The 26,768-nt window shown below is 39.0% G+C and overlaps 1 protein-coding gene across 2 annotated transcripts in view; it reads left to right on the top strand.

Moving 5' to 3' along the window:
- Nucleotides 1-25,566, top strand: part of WDR64 (WD repeat domain 64) — a 153,027-nt gene extending 127,461 nt beyond the window's left edge. Inside the window, exons 22-28 of one of the 2 annotated variants that reach the window (XM_031935422.1) lie at nucleotides 2,095-2,153; nucleotides 5,368-5,477; nucleotides 9,901-10,086; nucleotides 12,652-12,757; nucleotides 17,713-17,793; nucleotides 18,756-18,869; nucleotides 23,949-25,566. In XM_031935422.1, coding sequence (XP_031791282.1) covers nucleotides 2,095-2,153; nucleotides 5,368-5,477; nucleotides 9,901-10,086; nucleotides 12,652-12,757; nucleotides 17,713-17,793; nucleotides 18,756-18,869; nucleotides 23,949-24,032 — 740 coding nt within the window. In that variant the 3' untranslated portion in view covers nucleotides 24,033-25,566. The remainder of the gene's footprint in view (nucleotides 1-2,094; nucleotides 2,154-5,367; nucleotides 5,478-9,900; nucleotides 10,087-12,651; nucleotides 12,758-17,712; nucleotides 17,794-18,755; nucleotides 18,870-23,948) is intronic. The other variant, XM_023216182.2, reaches the window with a different exon arrangement.
- Nucleotides 25,567-26,768: the final 1,202 nt, after the last annotated feature.

Below are 26,768 nucleotides of genomic sequence, written 5' to 3'. Positions count from 1 at the left end.
TTCTGTGGCCCAGAACATGCTGTATCTTGAGGAATGTCTACACGATTTTCAGAAGAATGTGTGTTCGCAATGTGTGTGTATGAAGTAATCTACAGATGTCAATTATATTCAGTTTATTGATGGTGCCATTGATTTTAACTATATCGTTAATGATTTTCTACCTGCTTGGCCTGTCCATTTTTGATAGAGGGGTGTTGAAGTCTCCAACTATAATAATGGATTCATCTATTTCAACTTTCTATCCTATAAGTATTTTGATATCTATTATTAGGGACATATACATTAAGGATGGTCAAATCTTCTTGGAGAATTGACCCTTTTATCATTAGGTGATGCCCTCTGTTTATCCCTGATAAGTTTTACCACTCTGAAGTCTGCTCTGTCTGAAATTAATACAGCTACACTTGCTTTCTTTTGATTAGTGTTAGTGTGGTATATCTTTTTCTATTCCTTTGCTTTTAATCTATTTGTATCCATATTTAAAGTAGGTTTTTTATACACAACATATAGTTGGGTCATGTTTTTAAATTCACTCTGACACTCTCTTTGTTTTAATTGGTGTATTTAGATTGTTGGCATCTAAAGTAATTGATTATTGACACAATTGAATTCGTATCTGCCATATTTGTTACTATTCTTAATTTGTTGCTCTGGCTCTTTATTACTGTTTTTGTCTTCCAGTCTTTTTCTTCCTTTTGAGGTTTTAACTGAGCATTTTGTGTGAATCTATTTTCTCTCCTTTCTTAGCATATTTATTATACTTCCTTTTAAATGTCTTTTAGTGGTTGCCCTAGAGTTTATAATGTATATTCACAATTAGCCTGTGCCTATTTTCAAATAACATTATTCCACTTTGTATCTTATAATACCAAAGTATTCCTAATGTCTTTTATCTCCTGTATAATTACTATCATTCAAGTATTTATGAGTTATAATTATCAAATACATTGTTGCTGTCATTATTTTTAACAAACCATTATCTGGTAGATCAATTAAGATTAACAAAAATAAAAGTTTTTATTTTATCTTCACTTATTCCTTGTCTTATGTTCTTACTTTCTTTATGTAGATCTGAGTTTTTTTTACCTATATCATTTTTCTTTTTTCTGAACAACTTCTTTTAACATTTCTTTAAAGGCAGGCCTATTAGTGACAAATTCTCTCAATTTTTGTTTGTCTGAGAAAGTCTTTATTTCTCCTTTACTTTTGAAGGTTAATTTTGCAAAGTACAGAATTCTAGGTTGGTCAGTTTTCTCTCTCAACATGTTAAATATTTCACTCCACTCTTCTTGCTTGCATTGCTTCTGATAAGAAGTTTGATGTCATTCTTATGTTTGTGCTCATTTTTTTTCCCCATGTGGCTTCTTTCAAGACTCTTTTTTATACCTTTGTTTTCCTGCAGTGCAAATAGTTTAAACGTTGAGGTGTAGTCATTGTTGCTCTTTGATATGTAGTTTTTGTAACTATCACTTAAATTGTAGGCTGAATATCTGTGTAAGAGTTTGGATTCTGTTTGGTGGTATATTCATTTCCATTACCCTGATCTCTAAAAGAACTCTAAGTGGGTGAAGCAATCTCATTAAGACTTATCAAGACAGAAACAAAATAATTTCTACACATAAAAATGAATATGGGCCAGGTGCGGAGGCCCATGCCTGTAATCGCAGCACTTTAGGAGGCCAAGGCGGGTGGATCGTCTGAGGTCAGGAGTTCAAGACCAGCCTGTCCAACATGGTGAAACCCTTCTCTACTAAAAATACAAACAAACAAACAAAAAATTAGCCGGGCATTGTGGCAGGCACCTGTAATCCAGCTACTCAGGAGGCTGAGGCAGGAGAATTGCTTGAACCTAGGAGGCAGAGGGCCAAGATCATGCCTTTGCACTCCATCCTGGGCTACAGAGTGAGGCTCCGTCTCAAAAAAATAAATAAATAAATAAATAAAAATGAATATGAAATTTCTACTTTCATTTCTGTTTTCTGAGATTCTGTTTTATTCAGCACTATAAATGCCTAAATCAAAATAACTTTTGGATAGTATTGATTTAGATAACATGATATCTAATTAAAGATTCCAATGTTTAAATTTATACAGAAGGACATGTTATCCTTTGCAACATTAGCTCTTTCCTGGATCCACCTCATGATGAAAAGGTAAGAACTTCAGTTCTCCTCTTTAATTTATGAGTCAGCACATATTTATTGAGCATTTTTCTGTGCTAGACACCATAAAGGATAGAAATAAAAGACTCTCTGTTGTCAAGGCACATATACTATTGAAATTTGAGCTACATGACAAATAGCAACGGTCTGCTGGTGAAAAGGGACGAAGAAGTGAGTGAGGGAGAGGGAGTATGCCAGCCACTGGTCACTTTGCATCTTCTTCATGTTTTGACTTATTTGTGAGAATTTATATAGTAACCCAGAGTTAGAAAGAGTTCATAGATTATATAGTCCTCCACAGTCAGTTTCTATATCTTATTCTTTATAAGATACTCCATGACCTTCCTTGCAAATCTAGGGCAGAACCATTTAAGAAATTTTTTCTTATTTCTAGTCTAAATTCTCCCTAACATTAAAGCACATTTTATTCTATTTTTTAAAATATTATACCAAGGAACAGCTATTTTAGCATAGCCCTATTTTTCTTTAATACATCAGATCAAAAGCTAAATATCAGCTTAAATAGATACATTTCATTTTTGGATCACAAGTATTAACAAGGGGTTTATGTTGATTAGGATTTGATTCCTTGCAGAGTGTCTCAGAATAGTTATTGTTTCAAATATTGTTTCATTTGATTAACAGAGTTTTCTTTTTATTTCAGAGAATCTATTCTAACTCTTTTAAGGTTTCGGTATTCAACTTTAGTTTGACTATCTCCACCTGCAGAGGGTCAATCAGAGAATAGCTTGCCTGGGGGCACGTAGACAGTGATGAAGTCAGGGCCAGGACCGAGGTTCTGCTTGCTAGTCCAATACTCTTTCCATATATAATACTTATGCTATCAAACGAAAAACAATAAGGTTCAAACAACTTGGGAAACATGAAGTTTCATTTACCAGTAACTACAAATCGCTTATAATCAACACATGCTATAAGCTGAACAAAAACAAACTGCATGCTTGAACCATATATAGGTGAGAAGTTATGTAATTGTTTTATCCTACTGTTGATGATTATTATTGTATTATTAATTTCAACAGATAAAATATCATTCAAAGCCTACAGTTTTGCAAATGGAATTGCTATAGATTAGCAACCGAGATCTTTCAAAATTTAGAGAAAATCTTCAAAACAAAGTTATAGAATAATATTGAGTTACAATAATAGTAGAAATAATTGTAAAGCATTTTCACAAATTTAAAATTAGAGGATCTTTAGTAACTTATTTTAAGTTCTTTCATATTCAACTTCATTTCAACCTTTTCTGTACTCAGACAATGGGATCATGCCATTTGTACATGGCTGCCTATTTATAAATATACAACAGAACCATAGAACCTGGCTATAAAATGCCTCATTATTACACAGATCAACCTATACCAATGCTTAAACCAGGTCCGGCTATAGATCAACTGCAGTGAATACCTAAAAGGTCAGGCTAGAAAAAAGGTCAATCTTGTTCTCTCCCAATATTACTGATAAAAAAAGGAGCTCCATGGTATACAGATATTCTAAAAGATAAGATAGTCAAAACCTCTCCACAGAAAGAGAGACCACACATATAATTACATATATACACACATACAGAAAGGACAATCTTAGTTTCTAATTGCAGGTTTCAATCCGTTACGGGGTCATGAAATCATTAAATTAGTCGTAACCAGTATTTTTATAAAAATAGAAGAGAATGGAATGCAATGCAACAGAACAGAATAGATCATATTGATGTACATTTCACACAGGTGAAGTATCCTTTTGTGAAACTTGTTTCAGACACATGTGCAAGTATATGTATATATTCACTGGGTCATGAAGCAAAATGTGTATCTTACTATAGAAACAGTCTGTGTTAGAGAATGCCATCCCAAGGCAGAGACAGAAACCTTGGATGACCAGATATTCTTGAATAGCTTTGAGATAATAAGAAATAGGTCAGGCACGGTGGCTCACACCTGTAACCCCAGCACTTTGGGAGGCTGAGGCAGGCAGATCACAAGGTCAAGAAATTGAGACCATCCTGGCCAACATGGTGAAACCCCGTCTCTATTAAAAATACAAAAAAAAAAAAATTAGCTGGGCATGGTGGCACATGCCTGTAGTCACAGCTACTCGGGAGGCTGAGGCAGGAGAATCACTTGAACCCAGGAGGCAGAGGTTGCAGTGAGCCGAGATTGTGCCACTGCACGGCAGCCTGGCAACAGAGCGAGACTCCGTCTCAAAAGAAAAAAAAAAAAGAAATAGGAGAGTCCAGATTTTACTTTGGCTCTCTAAAAACAACCAGAGGGAATTTAGTCAGAAGGCCTGCAAATTTAGGAGGAATTGTGCCTACCCTTTGTTAAAGCCTAAATGAATAGAAGAGTCATAGGAGAACTCTAAACTGCCAGGACTGTCATCACATGACACTTCCAGGTAAATGACCCAGGACAAAGTAAGGTGTCAGTCCAGGTTTATCAGTGATAAAGAGGGAATATATTCACAGGGGGTGTGACTGCAGAGCAAACGCTCCAGTTAACAACTCTAGTTCACACAATTTGGAATGTCTCCCGAAGCCCATGAGAGGCCCTAAACTTGAGTATAACCACACCCCGAAGAAACAAACAATCAAGCCTCATGATTTTTTTCTTTTCTACTCCTGTGACAGATGATTCATGATGTTTTTGAAAGAGAATGAGCTGAGTTTTATTCTTTTCATTAATTACTTATAGCATATATCTCCTATCCCACACTCCCCCAAAAAGAACAAAACAGCCAGTTCTATCTCTAGACAAAATCTGAACATAGGAAAAGTCTTTTTACCAATCTCCCCTTTAGCTTTTACCTTCCAGCTCTGTTTCCTTCTATTCTTGATTATATTTACTTTCAGTCCCCCTCCAACCTTCTCCTAAAGCATGTCTTTCCTCTAGTCATCTGCTCATCATCAATTAAATGAATCGCTAATTCTCAGTTACATGATAAATTGCCAGAGACATAAGATACTTCCTCTCCCAGGGAGATGTATGAATTAATAAGTCTTTAAAAACAGGACTTCTGGTACCCCAACAAGCAAGAGAAGAGCTAACTGAGGCAAGGACTTAATCATCTAGCACAGATGTCTACATCGTCCACTCATAAGCCTCGTTCAATGAAAAACGCTTTTGTTCAAGATTACATTTTGACTATCATGTACTTATTCCAAGGAATATGCCTTGTTGTTGCTATCTAGAAATTCAAGCAGCTGCTTTCCTGGCGTGCTCATTCTTTGGAAATTATTCAAGTAATCTATGTAGAAGAAAAACAAGTGGTACTTACTGCCTCCATCGATGGCTCAGTAAGGTAGGCCAAGATGGCATCATATTGTGAATTCGGTACTGTGAGCATGAGAGGTAAAGGTTTTAAGCTAAAGTTGAAGTCTATAGTTCAAATGCAATCTTGGTAAACTGATTTAAATAAATAAGTAAATAGATGACACAAAAGGACTTTGAAAAGATGGCCACTGATTTGGAGTTCTCTTCCATGACCAAGGAAATGTGATGTCATGTTCATCTATGTTAAAAGGTATCACAAATGCTTTTGATAAAAGTGAAGCTTTTTTTGTAGAATTATTTCAAAGAATTAAGCAAGATAGGTATCTCAGAGAGTTAGATCCAAGTCACAGAGGGGGACTCAAAATCAGAAATCATAGAAAAGTCATAGAAAAGAGAGCAACTGATGCTGAGAAAACTGGGTAAGCTCATTATTTCATTGTCACTGTGATGGATTTTGCAAAGCCTATCGTTTTCAGTTACCTAGATAATGCTAAGTACCTATACACAAAATGCTAAAGACACACACACATATAAAGAGAAAGAAAGGAAATATCATGGCATTTCTAGAAACAAATTTCTGCATATTGAAATGTCTTAAAATCATGGTAATGAATTATCCCCTTAAAAGAATGAAGTTAGGTAAGATTAAGAGAGGTAGAGAGGCTTTGAAGTACATTAGAGAATTTCAATGTAATCAAAACAAAAAGGAAGGAATATTTTATGTTGCATAAAAGCTGCTGGACTGAAATTCAAGAGAGCCTGGCTAACTGTGTGGGCTTGAGGCTAGAGAGTTAGACAGACCAAAGTCATACAGTGTACAGGAGGCACTGATAAGAATGTGGATCTTTGCCCTGAAAGAAATAGCCTCTGCACAGAATTTTACGTGGGGGAGTAATATGACGTGATTTATATTTTTGGAAGGTAATGGGTGGGGAATAGATTGCAGGGCAACAAAAGTGAGAGCAAAGAGATCAGTTTAAAGTCCAGGGTGAATGTAATGGCTTGGATTAGAGGAGCGGTAAGAGTCTGGAAATAAGTGGTTTAGATTTGATGATAGCTATCCAGGAGGTAAAATCAAGAAGACACGAACTTTAATTCAAAGGGGAGCTAAGTGATAAATGTCAAGAATGACACCTGGTTTATGCAACTAGGTGAATGTTAGAACCACTCGTTAAGCTACAGGGCTCTAAAAGAGGAAAAGGTTTAGAATGTGGAAGGATAAAGAGCTTTAGAATGCTGAACTCAAGGTGAATCTTTAGGAGTAAGGTCCTATTTGGAGGCAAAAGGTTAGAGTTACTTCCTCTGTAAGAAAGGATATCTGGGCTGAGCGTGGTGGCTCACGCCTGTAATCCCAGCACTTTGGGAGGCCAAGGCGGGTGGATCACAAGGTCAGGAGTTGGAGACCAGCCTGACCAACATGGTGAAACCCTGTCTCTACTAAAAATACAAAAATTAGCCAGGCGTGGTGGCACGTGCCTGTAATCCCAGCTACTTGGGAGCCTGAGGTAGGAGAATCACTTGAGCCTGGGAGGTGGAGATCGTAGTGAGCCGAGATCGCGTCACTGCACTCCAGTCTGGGTGACAGAGCGAGACTCTGTCTCAAAAAAAAAAAAAAAAAGAAAGGACATCTGCTGTTTTATTTGCAGGAAAGAGTAAGAACATTAAATGTCATTATTATAGATGTTTTTAACAACTCAGTCCCTTGGTCTGTGCTCCAGCTTATTTTCAGCTGCCTGCAAGCAGAAGTGTTCATTTGAGTTTGTAACACATACACAGACGCACACACACGGCACAACCACATATGTACATGCCACTGTTGTTGTAAGGTATTCCCTGCCTGTCTCGGTCTGTTCAGGCAGCTGTAACAAAATACCTTAGACTGGGTGATTTACAAACAACAGACTGTATTGCTCGCTGTTCTGAAGTTTGGGAGGGCCAAGATCAAGGCGCTGGCAGATTCAGTGTCTGCTGAGGGCTTGCTCTCTGCTTCGTAAACGACGCCCTCTAGCTGTGTCCTTACATGGCGGAAGAGGCAAACAAGCTCTCTTGGGCCTCTTAAAAGACACTAATTCCATTCGTGAAGGCTGAGTCCTTGGGACCTAAGCATGTCCCATTTCACATCAATATCACCACTTTGGGGATTAAGCTTCAACATATGAATTTGGCAGGGGGACAAAAACATTCACACCATAGCACTGCTCACTCCAGTTATCCTTGGCATGGAGAAATTACTTTTATGGTTTCTTAGAGTGAAAATCTCCCTAGATACTCAGTTCAAAGCGCCTAGGTCCCAGCCATGTCCCTTTGCTAATACTCGCTGCCACTCTCTAAAGACTTAGGCAGTGTCAACATTCTAAATCTTGTTTGTCAAAAAGATTGGATTTTAAAATATGGAACAAACATAACTGAGGCTGAACTCTGGGATACAGGATGGGTGATCAGTCTTTGGACAAAAGTTCAAGGAGGCAAAGTGGGGCTCAAGGTAGCTAAGGTTCTATATCTGAGGCCCGGGAAATCAAGCTGAGAAGCAGGATCAGTTATTTGGGAGAGCTCCATGCATAGCAGGAAACACTGAAACTAGGAGACTACAATCTCTTCAGTCCTGCCTAAAGCAGAATAAATTTAGAATTGTTCTGAAGTTAGTCCCTCACCCTTCTAACTTTTCCTATTAAAGGGCTGGTCTATTTCTCTTTGGTAAAGGCTCTGGCCAGGCCATGACATTTTTATAGGGCTGGAAAATTAATACATGGAAGGGATAGAAGATGCTCATGTTAATCAGGACACTGTCAAGTGGCAGAAGTCCCAAACAGATACCTCTGTTTCTGCCTCCTTCTCAGAATCTACCTCTCTGAGGTGGGAGGCTATTTAGACTTTGCAGAATCTACTCTTAGTTTCTTTAGCTTCTTTGCCCTCCTCCTTTTAGGTCATTGCTGCAGGGCTCATGATGATTAATTCCATCATTTGCCACTCTGAGGTTGAAATCAAGAAATAGAAGGAAGATCTTCCAAACTCTATTTTATGTTCCCATATGGCCTAGGGCACACTCCAGCTAATAATACTCTGTATTACTTTCAACCACATGGGCTATTTAGAGGGACCTCTTGGAATGAAGTGGCAGTGAAACAAGGCATATGGATAACGAGTCACTTTTCTTGCCGTCCTATTTCAGAACTCAGTTGTAAAAATTAGCAGGGTATTTGCACAATAGTAGCAGTTGTGGATGGAGGTTGAGGAGAATTTGTTAGTAGTAAAAGCATCATGAGATCTCTCCTCCCTTAAGTTCGGTTGATGCTGATTTGAAAAGTAGCCAGCTGAGACACAGCCCATTCTAAGACCTAATTCAACGAATACACTGTTGGTCAACAAGGGTTCTGATTAGCTTGAATGGGCAGTGTTATTTTCCCAAAAGAAAATAGAAAGAAAGCAAATGTGGTGTACATACACCATGGAATGCTAAGCAGCCATAAAAGAGAAGGAGATCATGTCTTTTGCAGGGACATGGATGGAGCTAGAGGCCATTACCCTTAGCAACCAAATGCAGTTTTATTATCCTGAAATAACACTGCCCATTTGTTTTCTGGCTTTGACAAATGGGTGTCATAAGTACAGATGCAAACTAATATTTCCCAAAGAGTTTGCAGACTACAGTCTAACTGATAAAAATGTTGACCAGAGGCTGGCGCGGTGGCTCACACCTATTAATCCCAGCACTTTGGGAGGCTGAGGCAGGTGGATCACAAGGTCAGGAGATCGAGACCATCCTGGCTAACACAGTGAAAGCCCATCTCTATTAAAAATACAAAAAAAAAAAAAAAAAAGATTAGCCGGGCGTGGTGGTGGGCACCTGTAGTCCCAGCTACTCCGGAGACTGAGGCAGGAGAATGGCGTGAATCCGGGAGGCGGAGCTTGCAGTGAGCCGTGATTGCGCCACTGCCCACTCCAGCCTGGGCGACAGAGCGAGACTCCTTCTCAAAAAAAAAAAAATGTTGGCCGGACATGGTGGCTCATGCCTATAATCCCAGCACTTTGGGAGGCCAAGGCGGGCAGATCATGTAAGGTCAGGAGTTCGAGACCAGCCTGGCCAATGTGGTGAAACCCCATCTCTACTAAAAATACAAGAATTGGCCAAGTATGGTAGCAGGCTTTTGTAATCTCAGCTACTTGGGAAGCTGGGGCAGGAGAATCACTTGAACCCAGGAGGCAGAGGTTGCAGTGAGCCGAGATCGTGCCATTGTACTCCGGCCTGGGTGACAAGAGCAAAACTCCATCTCAAAAAAAAAAAAAAAGTTTACATTTTGATTAGCTCCACAATATTTAATAGACAGGGTGTTGAACTCAAGTAAGAACTTCTTGATGGACCAGCGCAAATTTACATAAATGATCTAATGAACAGAATAACTTTGACCAAATTTTCCAGTTACTTTTTCCTCCCTTCCTTTTCCTTCCCTCAGGCTCTGGCATGCCCTCAACGGACATTATTGTGGCTATTTTGGACAGCGAAGGCTCTTTGAATTATCACAGACAAGTGATTTCATTTTGCCTTGTGATGTTACTGAATATCCCATTGAAATAAAAGAAGAAAGCAAGTTCACAGAGAAGCAAAAATATGAATATCCTCTGATATTTGACCGGGAAAAGTAAGACCATTAGCTCTTCTTTAGATAAGCGTACAAGAATCAAACTGTTGAGATGCTGTGGCACTGTCCTTGAGATGGTGGATTCAAGGCAAGAGGCCCAGAACTTTTCAATAATTTTGTAATCCAGTGGAAGGGAGATGTATTGTTTGTAGACAAAGCTGTAATTCATAGTACTTCTGGGAACATCTGATTCTTAAGATAGTAACAGAAGGGCAAACAGGATTTAACCAAAGAAGACCAAAGGTGCAGTGACTTAGTGGGGGTAATCTGACCATGCTTAAAGGCATAGGGGAGGAAGGATAGAGTACAGAATGTGAGAGAGAAGCTATTTTCCGCTTTTGCAATCTTCAATCTTGGTTTTAGATGTGGTTAGGCCTTTGTCACAATGGAAGAGTTCAGGACTCTTAAGTTTTCAGTATCAGCGGAGCTTAGCCCTAGATGGTGAATGTCAAAATGTCTAGCCCTCAGGGGACCGGACCTGCCTGGACTGGTTACACCTCACAGACCAGCACTAAGGGAGCCAAGGAAGATGAGTCCAAATGGAAAGAATCAGAGAGGGATGTCAAAGCTAAAGTCCTTTAGGGAAATCCCAAGTGCACTCAAGGCTGGAAAGACCCAATGTCATTACTTAATTCAAAAGATGGTAGAAGGGTTCTAAATAGGAATTGAAGCTAAAAATCAGAAGCCACACAGGATTTGGATCAAAGCAGGAACAATTTGAAAACAATCAAGAAGGGTTCCAGGTGATCCCTTCAGAGTGTTCAAGGACTACTTTGGCTGGCCAGTAAGGAGCACTGGAGAAGAGGCTGGCTAAGATGGAAGAGGTGGTGTAGTAAGCCAAGCTTCAAGATGCAGCCAAGTTTACCAAGCAAAGTTGCTCAGTTTTACTTTGGGCAATTGCTTAACCTTGAATGTTCATATATCCTAGCACTTAAGACAGGATTCCAATTTGCCTATATGTGTCTTCTTCCCTATACTGTGAGTCCCTTGAAGACTAGGACCTTGTTTTATACATCTCTGTATAAAACAGTTCATAGCTCAGTGCTCACCACACAGCAGGCACTCAAAAGACATTTGTGGAACTAATAAAGAATGACTAATGGAGAATATCACGAACAGAGGGAGCAGATGTGAATGGTAGATACAGAAGCATGAAAGAGCATGGTAGATACGGCACAGCTTTAGCATAGGATGTGTGCTCATGTTATGTTGTTGTTGCTAAATAATATTTGGCTTATCTGTAGCAAAATGGGCCTTGTTCTGTAGAATGACTTCATCTCAGGACATAGTATTTCTTGTCTTTTGAAAATGTTAAACAGAAATATCATTCAACCCAGCAATCTCTTTATTTGGTATAAACCCAAAGGAATATAAATCATTCTACCATAAAGATACATGCATGTGTATGTTCACTGCAGCAGTATTCACAATAGCAAAGACATGGAATCAACCTAGGTGTGCATCAGTGGTAGACTGGATAAAGAAAGTGTGGTACACATACACCATGAAATACTATGCACCCATAAAAAAGAATGAGATCATGTCCTTTGCAGGAACACGAACGGAGCTGGAGGCTATTATCCTTAGCAAACTAATACAGGAACAGAAAACCTAATACTGCATGTTCTCACTCATAAGTGGGAGCTAAATGATGAGAACACGTGGACACATAGAGGGGAATAACACACACTGGGGCCTACTTGAGGGTGGAGGGTGGGAGGAGTGAGAGGATCAGGAAAAATAACGGGTACTAGACTTAATACCTGGGTGATGAAATATCTGTGTAACAAACCCCCATGACACGAGTTTACCAAAATAACAAACCTGCACATGTACCACTGAACTTAAATAAAAGTTAAAAAAAAAATAGTTATGACTTTCTAAATATATACATAATTAAGTTTTGACTATAGGGGAAGCTTCCTTGAACTATACAAAAGTCAAGCGCTGGTCTGGTAAAAGAGGTTTCCTAGTCCCTAATATACAGTTTCCCCTCCCACTCCCCAAGTGCTATTAGTGAATTTAAATACATGAAATGGCCGGGCACAGTGGCTCAGGCCTGTAATCCCAGCACTTTAGGAGGATGACTTGGGCAGATCACTTGAGGTCAGGAGTTCGAGACCAGCCTGGCTAACAGGGCAAAACCCCATCTTTAATAAAAATATAAAAAGTAGCTGGGCGTGGTGACGTGCATCTGTAATCCCAGCTCCCTGAGAGGCTGAGGAACAAGAATCACTTGAACCTGGGAGGTGGAGGTTGCAGTGAGCCAAGACTGCACTACTACACTCCATCCTGGGTGACAGAGCGAGACCCTGTCTCAAAAAATATAAAAATAAATAAATAAATAAATGGAATGTTCTGGCTGAGTAGGAGTTGCTGTGGTTTCTTTAGAGGAATATTTGGGAAACCAAGTGGAATAAGAGTTGGGTTCAGAGATATTGTCATTGGGACTGATGCCATAGGAACCAAGAAATGTGGGTACCAGAGAAGGACATAATGGATCTTTGTTTAGTTGGCAGAGAATAAAAAGTATGGGTATGTACTTATTCTTGTATCTATATGCAGATGGAGAAAAATGAGCTCAATGTCTTTGCTTTTCAAACGTACACCTCCCAAGGCCTTTCAAGTGGAACAGGACTTCAAGTTTTTCAAGTCTCTTTCTTCTCCTAAGGTAGCTTAAAAAAAAAAAAGAAAAAGAAAAAACAGCAGCAACAACAAAAACCTTGCTTTTGTTTTTCTGAATTCAAATATGTCTAGTAATACAACATATTAATTTTTTATTGATGGTATCACAAATTACCATAAACTTAGTGGCTTAAGCAATATAAATTAATTATCTTACAATTTTGGAGGCCAAAAGTTCTACATGGGGGCTACACTGAGGCGTCGTCACCTGAGCTGAGTTTCTTTCTGGAGGCTGTAAGAGAGAAGCCTGTATTCCTTAGCTTGTGGCTCCCTTCCTTCATCTTCAAAGCCAGAAATGGACCCGACATGGTGGCTCACCCCTGTAATCTCAGAACTTTGGGAGTCCAAGGTGCGTGGATCCCCTGAGGTCAGGAGTTCGAGACCAGCCTGGTCAACATGGCGAAAAGTAAAAGTAAAAAATCTCTACTAAAAGTAAAAAAATCAGCCAGGCATGGTGACAAGAGCCTGTAGTCCCAGCTACGTGGGAGGCTGAGGCATGAGAATCGCTTGAACCCAGGAGGCGGAGGTTGCAGTGAGCTGAGATCACACCACTGCACTCCAGCCTGGGTGACACAGTGAGACTCTGTCTCAAAAAAAAAGAAAAAAAAAAAAAAAAGCCAGAAATGTGTCCTCTCTCTGACTATGTGGTCACATAACCCTCTGACCCAGCAGGAAAAATTCTCTGCTTTTAAATATTTATGTGGGCTGGGCGCAGTGGCCTGTAAACCCATCATGTTGGGAGGTCACGGTGGAAAGATCCCTTGAGTCCAGGAGTTCAAGACCAGTCTAGGTAACATAGTGAGACTATGTGTCTATTAAAAATGTGTTTTAAAAGTAGCTGGGCATGGTGACAGTGCACCTGTGGTCCCAGCTAGTTGGGAGGCTGAGGTGGGAGGATCACTTGAGCTCAGGAATTTGAGGTTACAGTGAGCTATGATCCCACTACTTCACTCTAGCTTGGGCGAAAGACTGAGACCCTGTCTGGAAAAAAAAAAAAGAAAAAACAACAAAAGATTAAAGTGATTAGACTTGGCTTACCTAGAGAATATAGCATCATCTCCTTGTCTCAAGGTACTTAACATTAATCATATCTGCAAAGTCTCTTTTGCCAAGTAAAGCAATATATTCACAAGTTAGGAAGTACGAGAAAAGGATGCAGATGTCTTTGGTAGCTGTTCTTCTACCTTTCACAGACAGACACATTTTCCTTCAGTGCAGAATTAAAAGATAAAAGTGTACTGCTGTTCATTCTATTTCTAATTTTAACACTTCTAGAGAACAGATATAAAATGATTCTTTAGGCTAAGGTCTAGCATTAATAAAATTGATTTCCTCAAGGTTTTCCAGAAAATAAACCAAATGAACCTTTCTAAATGTACCTCCCATTACTAACCTACAGTTACCCCACCTCTACAAATCAAACTAATTACTGTTTCCTGAGCATTCCTCTCTGTCTTCTGCCCTACAATTTAGTTCTCCTGGGATGTCCTCTTCCATCTGTCCAAGTCCACCCTATCTTTCTAACACATGGAAAGGTTAGTATACAGGGGCCAGACACGGTGGCTCGTGCCTGTAATCCCAGCATTTTGGGAGGCCGAGGTGGGCGGATCATGAGGTCAGGAGATTGAGGCCATCCTGACCAACACGGTGAAACCTCATCTCTACTAAAAATACAAAAAATCAGTGGGACATGGTGGTGTGCACCTACCCCAGCTACTCAGGAGGCTGAGGCAGGAGAATCGCTTGAACCCAGGAGGCAGAGGTTGCAGTGAGCTGAGATCACACCACTGCACTCCAGCCTGGGTGACAGAGTGATACTCCATCTCAAAAAAATAAAATAAAATAAAATAAAAATAAAAATAATAATAAAAAATATAAAAAGGTTACTGTACAGGATATGGAAAGAACTCTTAAAATCAGTGAGGAAAAAAGAGACAATTCAACAAAATGGTTTAAAATAAGGGGCTGAGCCGGGCCCGGTGGCTCAAGCCTGTAATCCCAGCACTTTGGGAGGCCGAGAAGGGCGGATCACGAGGTCAGGAGATCAAGACCATCCTGGCCAACACAGTGAAACCCCATCTCTACTAAAAAATACAAAAAAAATCTAGCCAGGCGAGGTGGCGGGCGCCTGTAGTCCCAGCTACTCGGGAGGCTGAGGCAGGAGAATGGCGTGAACCCGGGAGGCGGAGCTTGCAGTGAACTGAGATCCGGCCACTGCACTCCAGCCTGGGGGACAGAGCGAGACTCCGTCTCAAAAAAAAAAAAAAAAAAAAAATAAGGGGCTGAGCAAGATGGCAGAGGAGGACTCCATAGGAGCCCTTCCTCCACAGAAGCCAGATTGACAAACACCAAAAAGTCTGAAAAGATCAAGGGTTGGTGTTTTGTGGCACAATCAGAACACTAATATGCTGATGGTAGTGGTGTAAATTGGTAGAACCACTGTGGAAAGCAATGTGGCATTATCTAGAAAAGATGAAAACAGTCCTATCCTATTAAATGTATACCTTGGGGAAACTTGAACTTCTCCTTAGGAGACAGGTACCAGGATGCTCAGAGAAGTGCAGTTTGCAATAGCAAACCCCTGAAAGCAGCCTAAGTGCTCATCAACAGGATATTGGGCAAATAAATTATGGCATATTCATAAATTGGAATACTATAGGCCTGTGAAAATAAATGAATGAGACTAACACTCATCTACAGGAATGAAGGTTTGAAGCAACCATTGAATGAGAACAATTTTGCATAAGTGTATCCATAACAATTTCATTTACGTAACAGTCAAAAACAGGTAAAACGAAACAAAATGTTTGGGCAAGAAACATGTATAAGGTAAAATTATATCAACAAAAGCAAGATAATTAGAAACGCAGAATTCTGGACTGTCATTTATGTCTGAGGGTAGATGAGCAGGAGTGAGGTGAGGGAGAGCTTCACATACGGAGAAGCTCAAAGTTGGGGGTGTTGTTCCAATTTGTCAAACAGGCAGCAGATTCACAAGCATCTACTGAACGTTCAGTATGTCATTATTTTTTAACAGTATCTACCTCACATTTAATAAATATTTAATCTTCAATTCTTTTCAAATGGAACAATTTTCAAAAGCTTTACCTTTCTGTCCAAATGGAGCTGCGGTACCTTCTTTTCCCTCAAGACAGGATGATAAGGAGGGAAGCCACAAGACGTGGAATCTAACAGATTTAGATTTAATTTTAGATAAGTTCCTTCTTTCTTTCCTCATCTGAAAATCCTTCAAAGGGTTTTTGTGAGAATTAAATGAGAAAATACATACCAGGTACATTTTAGTTTCTCAATAAACATTAGTTCCACTTTCACCAAAGGCCCCATGTCTCCCTGCTTCATGTCTCATAACATGTTCTATTATCGTGTTCTATATTAAGATAGAATTATTCCCATCCTGGCTAACTTGGTGAAACCCCGTCTCTACTAAAAACACAAAAAATTAGCCGGGTGTAGTGGCGGGCACCTATAGTCCCAGCTACTAGGGAGGCTGAGGCAGGAGAATGGCGTGAATCCAGGAGGTGGAGCTTGCAGTGAGCCGAGATCCCGCCACTGCACTCCAGCCTGGGTGACAGAGCGAGACTCCGCCTCAAAAAAAAAAAAAAAAAAAAAAAAGATAGAATTATTCAGCTGGGTGGGGTGGCTCATGCCTGTAATCTCAACACTTTGGGAGGCTGAGACGGGTGGATCACCTGAGGTCAGGAGTTTGAGACCAGCCTGGCCAACATGGTGAAACCTGTCTCTACTACAAACACAAAAATTAGCTGGGCATGGTGGCGGCCGCCTGTAATCCTAGCTACTCGGGAGGCTGAGGCAGGAGAATCCCTTGAACTCAGGAGGCAGAGGTTGCAGTGAGCCGACGTCACACCATTGCACTCCAGCCTGGGCAACAAGAGCAAAACTCTTTCTCAAGAATAAAAAAAAAATGAATTATTTGTATAATTACCTCTACTTCCCATCCCTACCACTAAATCATAAGCTCTTTATGAGCAAAGATACACGCATAGCCTGTAACAGATACTCAATTTTGTTGAATAGGACTAAAATAGTACAACCTAGAAATAAAGATTGGAATTCACTTTTAACATTCTCTTTCAATTTAGTGATAAGAAATCATTTTTCAAGTAACTTAACTGAAACATTAAGTAAATTTGGAGAAATCTTTATAATGGATTTTAGAGCCCTTGAAATGAAATAATTGAAGGCCCCACATATTATAAGCTTTACTCTTTTTTTTTGAGACAGAGTCTCACTCTGTCACCCAGGCTGGAGTGCAGCAGTGTGATCTCAGTTCACTGCAACCTCCGCCACCCACGTTCAAGCGATTCTGCTGCCTCAGCCTCCCAAGTAGCTGGGACTACAGGCACCCACCACCATGCCCAGCTAATTTTTGTATTTTTAGTAGAGACAGGGTTTCACCATGTTGGTCAGGATGATCTTGATCTTTTGACCTCATGATCTGCCCACCTTGGCCTCCGAAAGCGCTGGGATTCCAGGCGTGAGCCACTGCGCCCGGCTGCTTTATTCTCTTTTTACCTCAGTTGGTTGGTAAAACAACAAAGGTTGAATGCTAAAGTTAAATTAAAATGCCTTTCCTTTAGGACTCTGATTTTCACCAGCAGTCGTATTTTGCCCATTCCTTTTCATTCTCAATTAGGTAATATTTATCTATTCACTTCTTCTGTTCATTTCTTTTTTGATGTATTGTGACCATGAATGATGATACAGCGGTACTAAACCTTACAATTGAATAGCACCTTCCTTTACATATGATTTCATTTGATTCTCATAACGAGGTAACAGGGAACACCCTTGTCTAAGATCACACATCTAATAAGTGACAGAGTCAGGCTTTGAACCCAGGTATTTTACCAGTGATAGGATGTGCCCCTTTCATTAAACATTCATCCCTTTGTTTTGCAGATTCGAAGAGATCCCTTGGAAGGTTTTGTGACTGAAAACAGAGAGGCAGGGATTGTTTTTGCCTCTTTGCCTATATACAGGGTGAGTTGGAGTTTCCAGGAGTAGAAGGGTCACAGAACAGTAGGGGATCTGCCATCTCATTCCTGGGCTACCAAGCAAGGTTGGAGAAAATCATACAGTCAAGGGGACCGTTGCTTCCAAAAACATATTATGTGCAGTCCCAGAAAAGTCTTGGGCTGTGTGTGTCAATGACTGGGTCCCTCATCTCTGCTATACCACATGGTGGTTACTTTGAACGTTACTCTGGTGGCTCATCAACTACAGGGTAAAATCCAAATGCCTTTGCTTGGCTTATACAACCTCCAGGATCCACCCTCTTTTTTCACCACCTTCTCCTCATACTCTGCCTATATTCCAACCATATGAAATTACTTTCCATGCCTTAAGCATCACTGGTCTCTCCAACACCTCTGAAACTGTGCCTGTGCTGCCCCCCTGCCCAGGATTCATTCATTTCTTGTTTCCCTCCAAATCCTTACCCATCCTTTAAGTCTCCACCCCAGGTAACCTTGGTTAGACAACTAGTTAATTAACCCAAGAAATAATAAGCCAGAGAGCAAATATTTCAAATTAACTTACAGCTTAAATGTTATCTTTCCTAAGAACATGTTGTAATAGGTATCACACGTAAGCTAACAGATGATGCTAAAGGCTGAACTATCAAGATTTAATAGTGAATTTCTAAAGGGTAGACTGAATGCAGTGTCTCACACCTGTAACCCCGGAATGTTGGGAGGCAGAGGCAAGGAGACTGCTTGAGCCCAGAAATTCGAGACCAGCCTGGGCAACATAATGGGACCCTGTCTCTATTTTAAAAATAAAAAAATAAAATAAAATAAAGGTTTAATATTGAGCAACTGGGAAGAAGTGGGGTGTGTATTTTGAAGCAGCTGGGCCTTCTCATTCCTCATCCCAATTCCTGAATTCATATTACAGAAGTCATCACTTTGAGTGTGTCTCACTGACTAATTTCTGGCTTCCAGATATCAAGCCCCACTAGTCTGAGATTTCTTCCACTGATTGGTGTAGAAGCCCAAAAGGACTCTTCAGATGGCATTCCAGGAAAGAAGAAGGGAGGTCATGTTCAACATGAAAAAGTAAGTTAGTACTAATTCCACAGTTAACTCCAATTTCAGTGTATCCTATTTGTTTTGTTTGTTTGTTTGTTTGTTTGTTTTTAAATATGTCTCTGCTTTCAGAAACATTCTGAACCTAAAATCATTTCAGTTCATACTTTTTTTTTTTTTTTTGAGGCGGAGTTTCACTCTTGTTGCCCAGGCTGGAGTGCAATGGCACCATCTCAGCTAACTGCAACCTCCGCCTCCCAGGTTCAAGCGATTCTTCTGCCTCAGCCTCCCAAGGAGCTGGGATTACAGGCATGTGCCACTGTGTCTGGCTAATTTTGTATTTTTTTTAGTAGAGACAGAGTTTTTCCATGTTGGTCAGGCTGGTCTTGAGCTCCTGACCTCAGGTGATCCACCTACCTCAGCCTCCCAAAGTGTTGGGATTACAGGCATGAGGCACCGATCCCAGCCTCAGTTCATACTTTTTATGAATATTCCAGATGTGTGTGTTTTAGCTCAGTGAGATGAAAATCATGAATTTGCTGGACATAGAGAGAGAGAAAAATCAAATAAGATCAATAAGCCTCAGCTAATGAAGCTTATCGAGAGCTTTATGACTGAAATTCACCGAGCTGTTCTAGAAACCAGGAGATTTGACACGACATAGAGGACATAGAGGAGGGCTGTGTAAGCATCCTTGCGTCTTAATTTGGTTGCACCTACAGAGTAAAGCCATGACATCGATCAGTTTCTGTCTGAGCTGCAAGAATTTCTCTGAAGTATTAATAAAAATAACGAACATGCAGTGCTTTATAGTTTGCCGTGATTTCATAAATTATCCATTTGATTTTCACAGTAAGTACAAAGAAAATATTATACTCTCTTAGAGCTGGGGAAAAAATGGAGTCTAAAGTAAGGTCAAGTGCCAAAGATCACATACAAATAAAGTGATAAGCTGAGATCCACTCTTGACTCCAAATTCCATGCTCATTCAATTAAACCACGATAGCCTACACTGCTATCACTATATAACCTATCACTCTTCTACTAGTTCTAGAAGCTTTCAGGGGCCTAACTTAACCCGTGGCCATTTATCCAGTCTTTAAAATAGATCAAACATTAGGAGGAAGATATAGCACATTGTAATTTTTTATAAGTCTCCTTTCTATGAAGTCAGATTAAAATTAAAAAGGAGTTGGCCTTTATTGATTGTGCCTAATTCAGTAATAGATAAATACTGATAACAACAACAACGATATTCAAAGTTGCTTTGTTTAATATTGAAAACTTTGCCATAATATTGTTAGCTTGTGCACTTAAGGAGAATATGAATAATTTCTGTTAATCATCAACTCTGACAATTATTTGAGTAAGAATTTTTGGTATTAGAAGAATTTTCTGTTAAAAAATATCATTTACTTTTAATTGTTTTATGTAACTGACAAAACACAGTTGTATAAATAATCCAAAACCTTGTCTAGAGACGTGGAAATGAAAAAAAAATCCAAAACTGAAAGGTAATAAAGAAAGTATTTGTATTTTTTTTCTGCACGACTCTGTGAATATATGCATTACATTTTATAATTCATGTACTTTATGCCTATTTGCACTCTTACTTAAATTTTATCTCATCTGATGTTATATAATTTACATTCTTTAAGTAAATACTAAGTGACAGAAAGAAAATGGCTAAATATGTCTTAGGTACCGGGGGAAAACAATATGGAATTAAAAATTATTCACAGTTAATCTACATGAAGACTAATCTACACTCCAATAACCACAGTTTGACTCTACTATAATTAATTTTATTAGCGATCATAAAGAATGATAAATTATCCAAACATAAAGACATTTTTAAGATGTCTAATAACCTGATGTTCTGACAGGTCCTTTATTTTCTCTTAATCACTCTGATAGATTGTTGATCACACCGGAAAGACAAAAGGAATAGATGTCTTCATTTGTTTATAGAAAACAGATGCCTTAATTTGCTCAAATTGAAAAATCCTCACATAAAACTCTCTTCAGGTTTACTAAAGGAAGTAGTCAAGTCAGGGTGTCAAAATTGGTTTCCAATATAAAATTAAGACCCTGTTAAAAAATTGTGCACTTAGTAAGATGACAAAATCTAGAAACTGGGATAGATTAAAGCACCACTATGCTACCTGTCTACAATTTTAGAACTCCAAAGAGCCTAAATGGAAAAATAAGGGATGAAATAAAACCAATAGTTAGACACCAAATGCCTATTTTCATAAAAACACTTCCAAAATTGCAGGCATAAAACCACCCCAGAAATTTAGGCGGAGAAATTTCACTTTAATGAAACAAATATTTATGGAATACCTTAAAATATTCATCACGTCCCCTGCACTGTCCCGGGCACCAGGAATCTATTTATAGATTAAGGAACTTAAAGTACAGTTGGAAGAAAGTCCTTTGAGTAAAAGGTTCAATAACAGATATTTTAGTCTCTTTTGACTTATTATTTTTAAATATAGAAATGCTAATTCTGAATGTGAACTTCTTTAAATCATGTACACATCTCTTTAGAATTAAACAACACATTATAAAATATTAATCATGGTACACAAAAGATAAATCAGAACATGAGTTTATATTTCCTTTTCCATTTAAATGTAGGAAGAGAAGGGAAGAAAGTGAACTTTGGAAAGCGTAACCCATTTTCAAAATTGTGGCAACATGTCCAATCATGCAAAAATGGCTAAGTGAAAGATGGTATATGTGATAACATACTCCACAGTTTTTCCGAAGTATTTAATGACAGGCCAGGCACAATGGGTCATGCCTGTAATCCCAGCACTTTGGGAGGCTGAGGCAGTTGGATTGATTGAATCCAGGAGTTTGAGACCAGTCTCGGAAACACAGTGAGACCTTGTCTCTCCAAAAAAAAAGAAATACAAAAATTAGCCAGGTGTGGTGGTGCGCACCTGTAGTCCCAGCTACTTGGGAGGCTGAGGTGAGAGGATCGCTTGAGCCTGGAAAGTGGCCGTTGCAGTGAGCCAAGACCGTGCCAAAGCATTTCAGCCTGGGTGACAGAACAAAACTCTGTCTCAAAAGAAAAAAAAAAAAAAGGTATTTAATGACAGATAAATTCTCACAATTTTATTTTAGGTGAAAAGAATATATAAACTGTAACTCAGTAATATTTCTAACGATAACAGCAAACCTTTGTTTTCAAATCAATGTTGCCCAGAATGATACTGTGCACTTGCTATGCCCTCTTTCATTTCATCTTTGCAACGACACTTTGAGATAGTTGCAATGATCATCCTCCTGTTACAATTAAGAAAACTGAAACACAGAGGATAACTGATTCCTCTGAGATTCCAAAAGAAGCAAGTCATAGAGCTGGGATAAACCCAGTCACTTAACTTCAGAGCCTGGACACTTAAATGCAATGCAGTATAATTCAGAGATGGGTGAGCTGCTAGGTCTCTCCTGGTCAGAATAACCTTATGAGAATTAACAATTAATGAACATTAGAGAGCACCACCCTTCCCATCTTTTTCAGTCTCCTCACTGATTTAATTTTTTCACAACTCTGATGACTACATGACATTATATCATATAAAAATTCATTTTTTCCAAAAGTATTTTTCATATAGCATCATTGTTCCCCTAAAAAGTCGTTTTTATTGCCTTTATCCCACTAGAATGTAAGATCCATGGAGGCAGAAACTTTGCCTAACTTACTCTCTGCTGCAGTGCCAATGTCTAGAACATAAGAGACACTGCAGAAACATTTGCTGAATGAAATAGTGAATTAGGGTTTTTTTTTTAGACGCAGTCTCGCTCTGTCACCCAGGCTGGAGTGCAGTGGCGCGATCTCCGCTCACTGCAGGCTCCGCCTCCCGGGTTCACGCCATTCTCCTGCCTCAGCCTCCCGAGTAGCTGGGACTACAGGCATGAATTAGCTTTCAAAACAAGTAGAAAAAGAAAAAGAGAAAATAAAAGAAAGATCTGTGCAGCCTGGGAAGTTCCCTCTGCTGGGGTTTAGCAGGTTGATCAGGGAGCTAAGCCTCCTACCTTGTCTGTGGGAGAAAGAGGAGTAGTCATGTGACCTGTTAATGTTCAAGCTTAAAGGATCCTACTGTAAGTGTTTGTGTGCTGGTCCCATCAGCCCCTGTCATGTGGTCCTGGCAGTCCTGTTTGGCCTGCAGGAAGTGCCTGTTGTTTCATCTCAGAATGGTTGCCTCTAGGATGCTCGAGTTCCTGTTTGTTAACCTGGGCCCTATAAGTGGTTGAATCTTGACCTTAGGAGCTCACTCTTCTCCCTTTCCTTACAACTCTCTACGTCTCCTCTTCCCTTTTTTTTCTTTCTTTCTTCTTCCCCATCATAGACCATAAAATCAAATTAACATGTATTATGAATATTGGTTGAACATTACTGATATGAATTTTTAAACCAAATTAAACTTTATACCTATTTCTTCCAAAAATAATCAATGCAAAACAAACTTTTATTAGCTGGATGTGGTGACATACGCCTGTGGTCCCAGTTACTTGGGAGGTTAAGATGGGAGGATTGCTTGAGCCCAGGGGTTGAGGCTGCAGTGAGCTGTGATGGTGCCACTGCACTCTAGCCTGGGTGACAGAGCAAGATCCTGTCCCAGAACAAAGTAGAACACAACAAAAACCAACCTTTTATTCCTCATTTGTGTGACTGATAATTACTTGATTTTATTTTCCTACGAGCCAATGGACTCTGATGTTATTAATCTACAATATTAATTATTAATTGTGCTTGCTTCGGCAGGACATACACAATATTAATTATTAATTAACCAAGTCTTGTTGTGTTTTGACCCAACCCTTTCCACACTGCAGCTGAGTCCCAGAATGGATACCTGTCCAGTCAAGTAGCTCTTCAGCTTCTGCTTGTCCACCGCATCCTTCAGGAGCCCCACCTCCTACTTTTAACACACTTTTATCCTGAAGTCCCATAGGATTGTTAAGTAAATAACTATTCATTTTTTTCTAGGAGGATTAAAATCTCTATGTAAATTAGCAATACGACTTGACTCTGGAAAACTGTGTTTGTCGCTATAATGCCAGTTACTAACTGACATGCTCTTTATTTCACAGGTATCACGAAGAAGAAGTTTGAAAAAAAATTTAGTCCCACAAATAAATCTGGCTTCTTCCTTCTTCCCTGCTATACCCAAGTAAGAAGAAAAAATCAGAAATGGCTGCTGCACATAAAATGGCAACGTTTGGATGATACCTCCTCTTTATTTCAGGATGAGAGGGAGAAACCAGCAGACACTATCAGTCATTTCTGGTGTCAGGCCATCCTACTGATGGGGAAGATTCTTTAGGGAGTTCTGGTGACCTGAATACCAAGCAAGGAGCAAGCAGCCAGAAGTTTAGGCAGTGTTTCTCATTTACTATCAGCAGACCGACACATAAGAAAACAAATGAAATAAACAGCATTGGTAGGTCTAAAATCATATGCTTATCAATGTTTAGCTTTCCACTTCCTCCCACCGGTCACCTTACTCCAGAGCCAGAATGACTGTCAGGACATGTGCAGTAAGAGACACTTTTAGGTCATGCTATGTGTTGTACCAAGAGAATTATTATTAAAAAGAAAAAAGGGCCAGTCATATCTCTAGATGTTTGTCTTCTTCATTTAGAGAACTGTTATCTGGAAGAAAATGTCCTAAGTTTATTCACACGTAGTCCAGACATGACTCCAGATAAATATAAAAGGCAGCAAAGAAAGGAAGAAAAATGGGTCAAGAAATAGAAAAAGCATAGTAACATGGTAGATTTAACCTTAAATATATCAATAATTATGAAACCTTTAATAGGTTAATAGGTTAAGTATGCAAATTTAAAAGGTTGCCAGAATGGATTAAAACACAAAATCCCAACTAAATGTTGTTTATAATAAACACATCTAACATACAAGGACACCAAAATCTTAAAAGAACGAAAAAAGATAGACGATGCAAAATCTAACCTAAGAAAATCAATATAGTCATATTAATATTAAAATACACTTTAAGAAAATAAACAAGAGTCTTTATAACAGTTTTATTAATAATAACTCAAAATTGGAAAAAGCCTAGCTTCCACAACAGAAGAATGACTAAACAAACTATGGTAGGGTAGGACAACGGAATCCTCAGCAATTAAAACGAATAAAATGCTAATGCATGCATTAACATAGACCAATCTCAAGAATATGTTAAGTCAAAAGAACTTTTCAGAAAGAATACATGTTGTATGATTCCATGTTTACAAAATTCTACAACAGGGAAGACTAATATTCAGTTTAAAAAATTAAAACAATGGTGGCCTCTGGGAGAGAGGGCAAATGTCACAGACAGATTTAGAGATTTAGAAGGGGTACGAAAGAACTTTCTGGGTTGAATGGTAATGTTTTTCATTTTAATAATGTTTGGGTTATACAGCTAGGTGTGCATTTCAAAATTTATTGAATATTTCTGCATTTCATTGTATGTGAATTTTTTCAAAAAATTAAGAACTGTAAACTAATATTCTCATTGATATGCATGCTAATAGGATTACTAGTGTCTTCAACTTACTTTGAAATGAATCAAAAAAATAAGATGAACTAATGGATAGAGGGCTGGGCTGATAGATGGATATGTGTTACAGCATATCTACAACCACATTAATTATGGAATCTAGGTGGTAGGAATATAGGTATTCATTATGGAATTCTTTCAAATTCTCTGTTTTCATTTTTTCCATATTAAAAGAGAGGAGGGAAAAAAGTCTAATGAAGAAATCATTATAACATTTTAGAGAAAACTTTGAGGAATTCTATCTAAATGCAAAGGTATATTTATGTTCATGGCTTTGAGGATTCAATATTGTAAAGATGTAAGTTCTTTCTATACTAGTTATGTATTGCTGCATAACAATCAAAAAAACTGAGTGGCTTGAAACAGCAATCATTTATTTGCTCATAACTCTGTGGGTTAGCAATTTGGGCTGGCCCCACCTGGGCATTTCTTCTGGTCTCACCTGGTGCCACTCACACAACTGCAGTGAGTGTCTAAATGGTCTAAGATGGCCTCCTTGTGTTTGATGCTGACTGCTGACTGGACTTCTCTTTCTGTGTGATCTCTCCTCTCCAAAGAGCCAAGGGGCCAGATTACTGTGCTCGCACATGTAATTCCAGAACTTGGGGAGGCTGTAGTGGAAGGATCGCTTGAGCTCAGAAGTTTGAGACCAGCCTAGGCAAAACTCTGTCTCCACAGTAAATACACAAATTACCTTGGTGTGGTGGCACAGGCCTATAGTTCCAGCTGCTGGAGATGCTGAGATGGGAGGATCATTGGGCCTGGGGTGTCAAGGCTGCAGTGAGCTGAGATTGCACCACTGCACACCAGCCTGAGTGAGTCAGCAAAACCCTGTCTCAAACACAAAACAAAAACACAAAGAGGCAAGACCACAGTTCTTCACATAATGATCTGATGGTTTCAAGAAGGTAAAAATGGAATCAACAAGATCTCTTGAACCACTGAATACAAAAGAAAAGATAGGTAAATTGAATTATATTACAGTTTAAAATTCCTGTACCAAAGAAAGAAAAAAGGCAAGCTGTAGAATGGCAGAGATTTTTGTTACCTGTAACTAAGAAAGGACTTATATCTAAAATATATAAAGAACTCCAACAAACCAATAAGAAAAATCAAGGCAATCCACTAGGATAGGCAAAAAAAAAAAAAAAAACATGAACTGACACTTCAGAGAAGAGGCTATACAAATAGCCAATACATGTATTAAAAAGTGCTCAACTTTCTTACCACTAATCAAGGTAATGCTAATCAGAACCATATTAGATGAAATAATCAACCAAAAACAAAAACAAACTCCTGGGACTAATAATCAATTATACCCAAGGTTGTAGGATACAAGATTAATATG

The sequence above is a fragment of the Piliocolobus tephrosceles genome, chromosome 1 (assembly GCF_002776525.5).
Source record: "Piliocolobus tephrosceles isolate RC106 chromosome 1, ASM277652v3, whole genome shotgun sequence".
NCBI lineage: Eukaryota > Metazoa > Chordata > Mammalia > Primates > Cercopithecidae > Piliocolobus > Piliocolobus tephrosceles.
The sequence above is the reverse complement of the archived record's forward strand: the minus strand, read 5'-3'. Positions and strand labels throughout refer to the sequence as shown.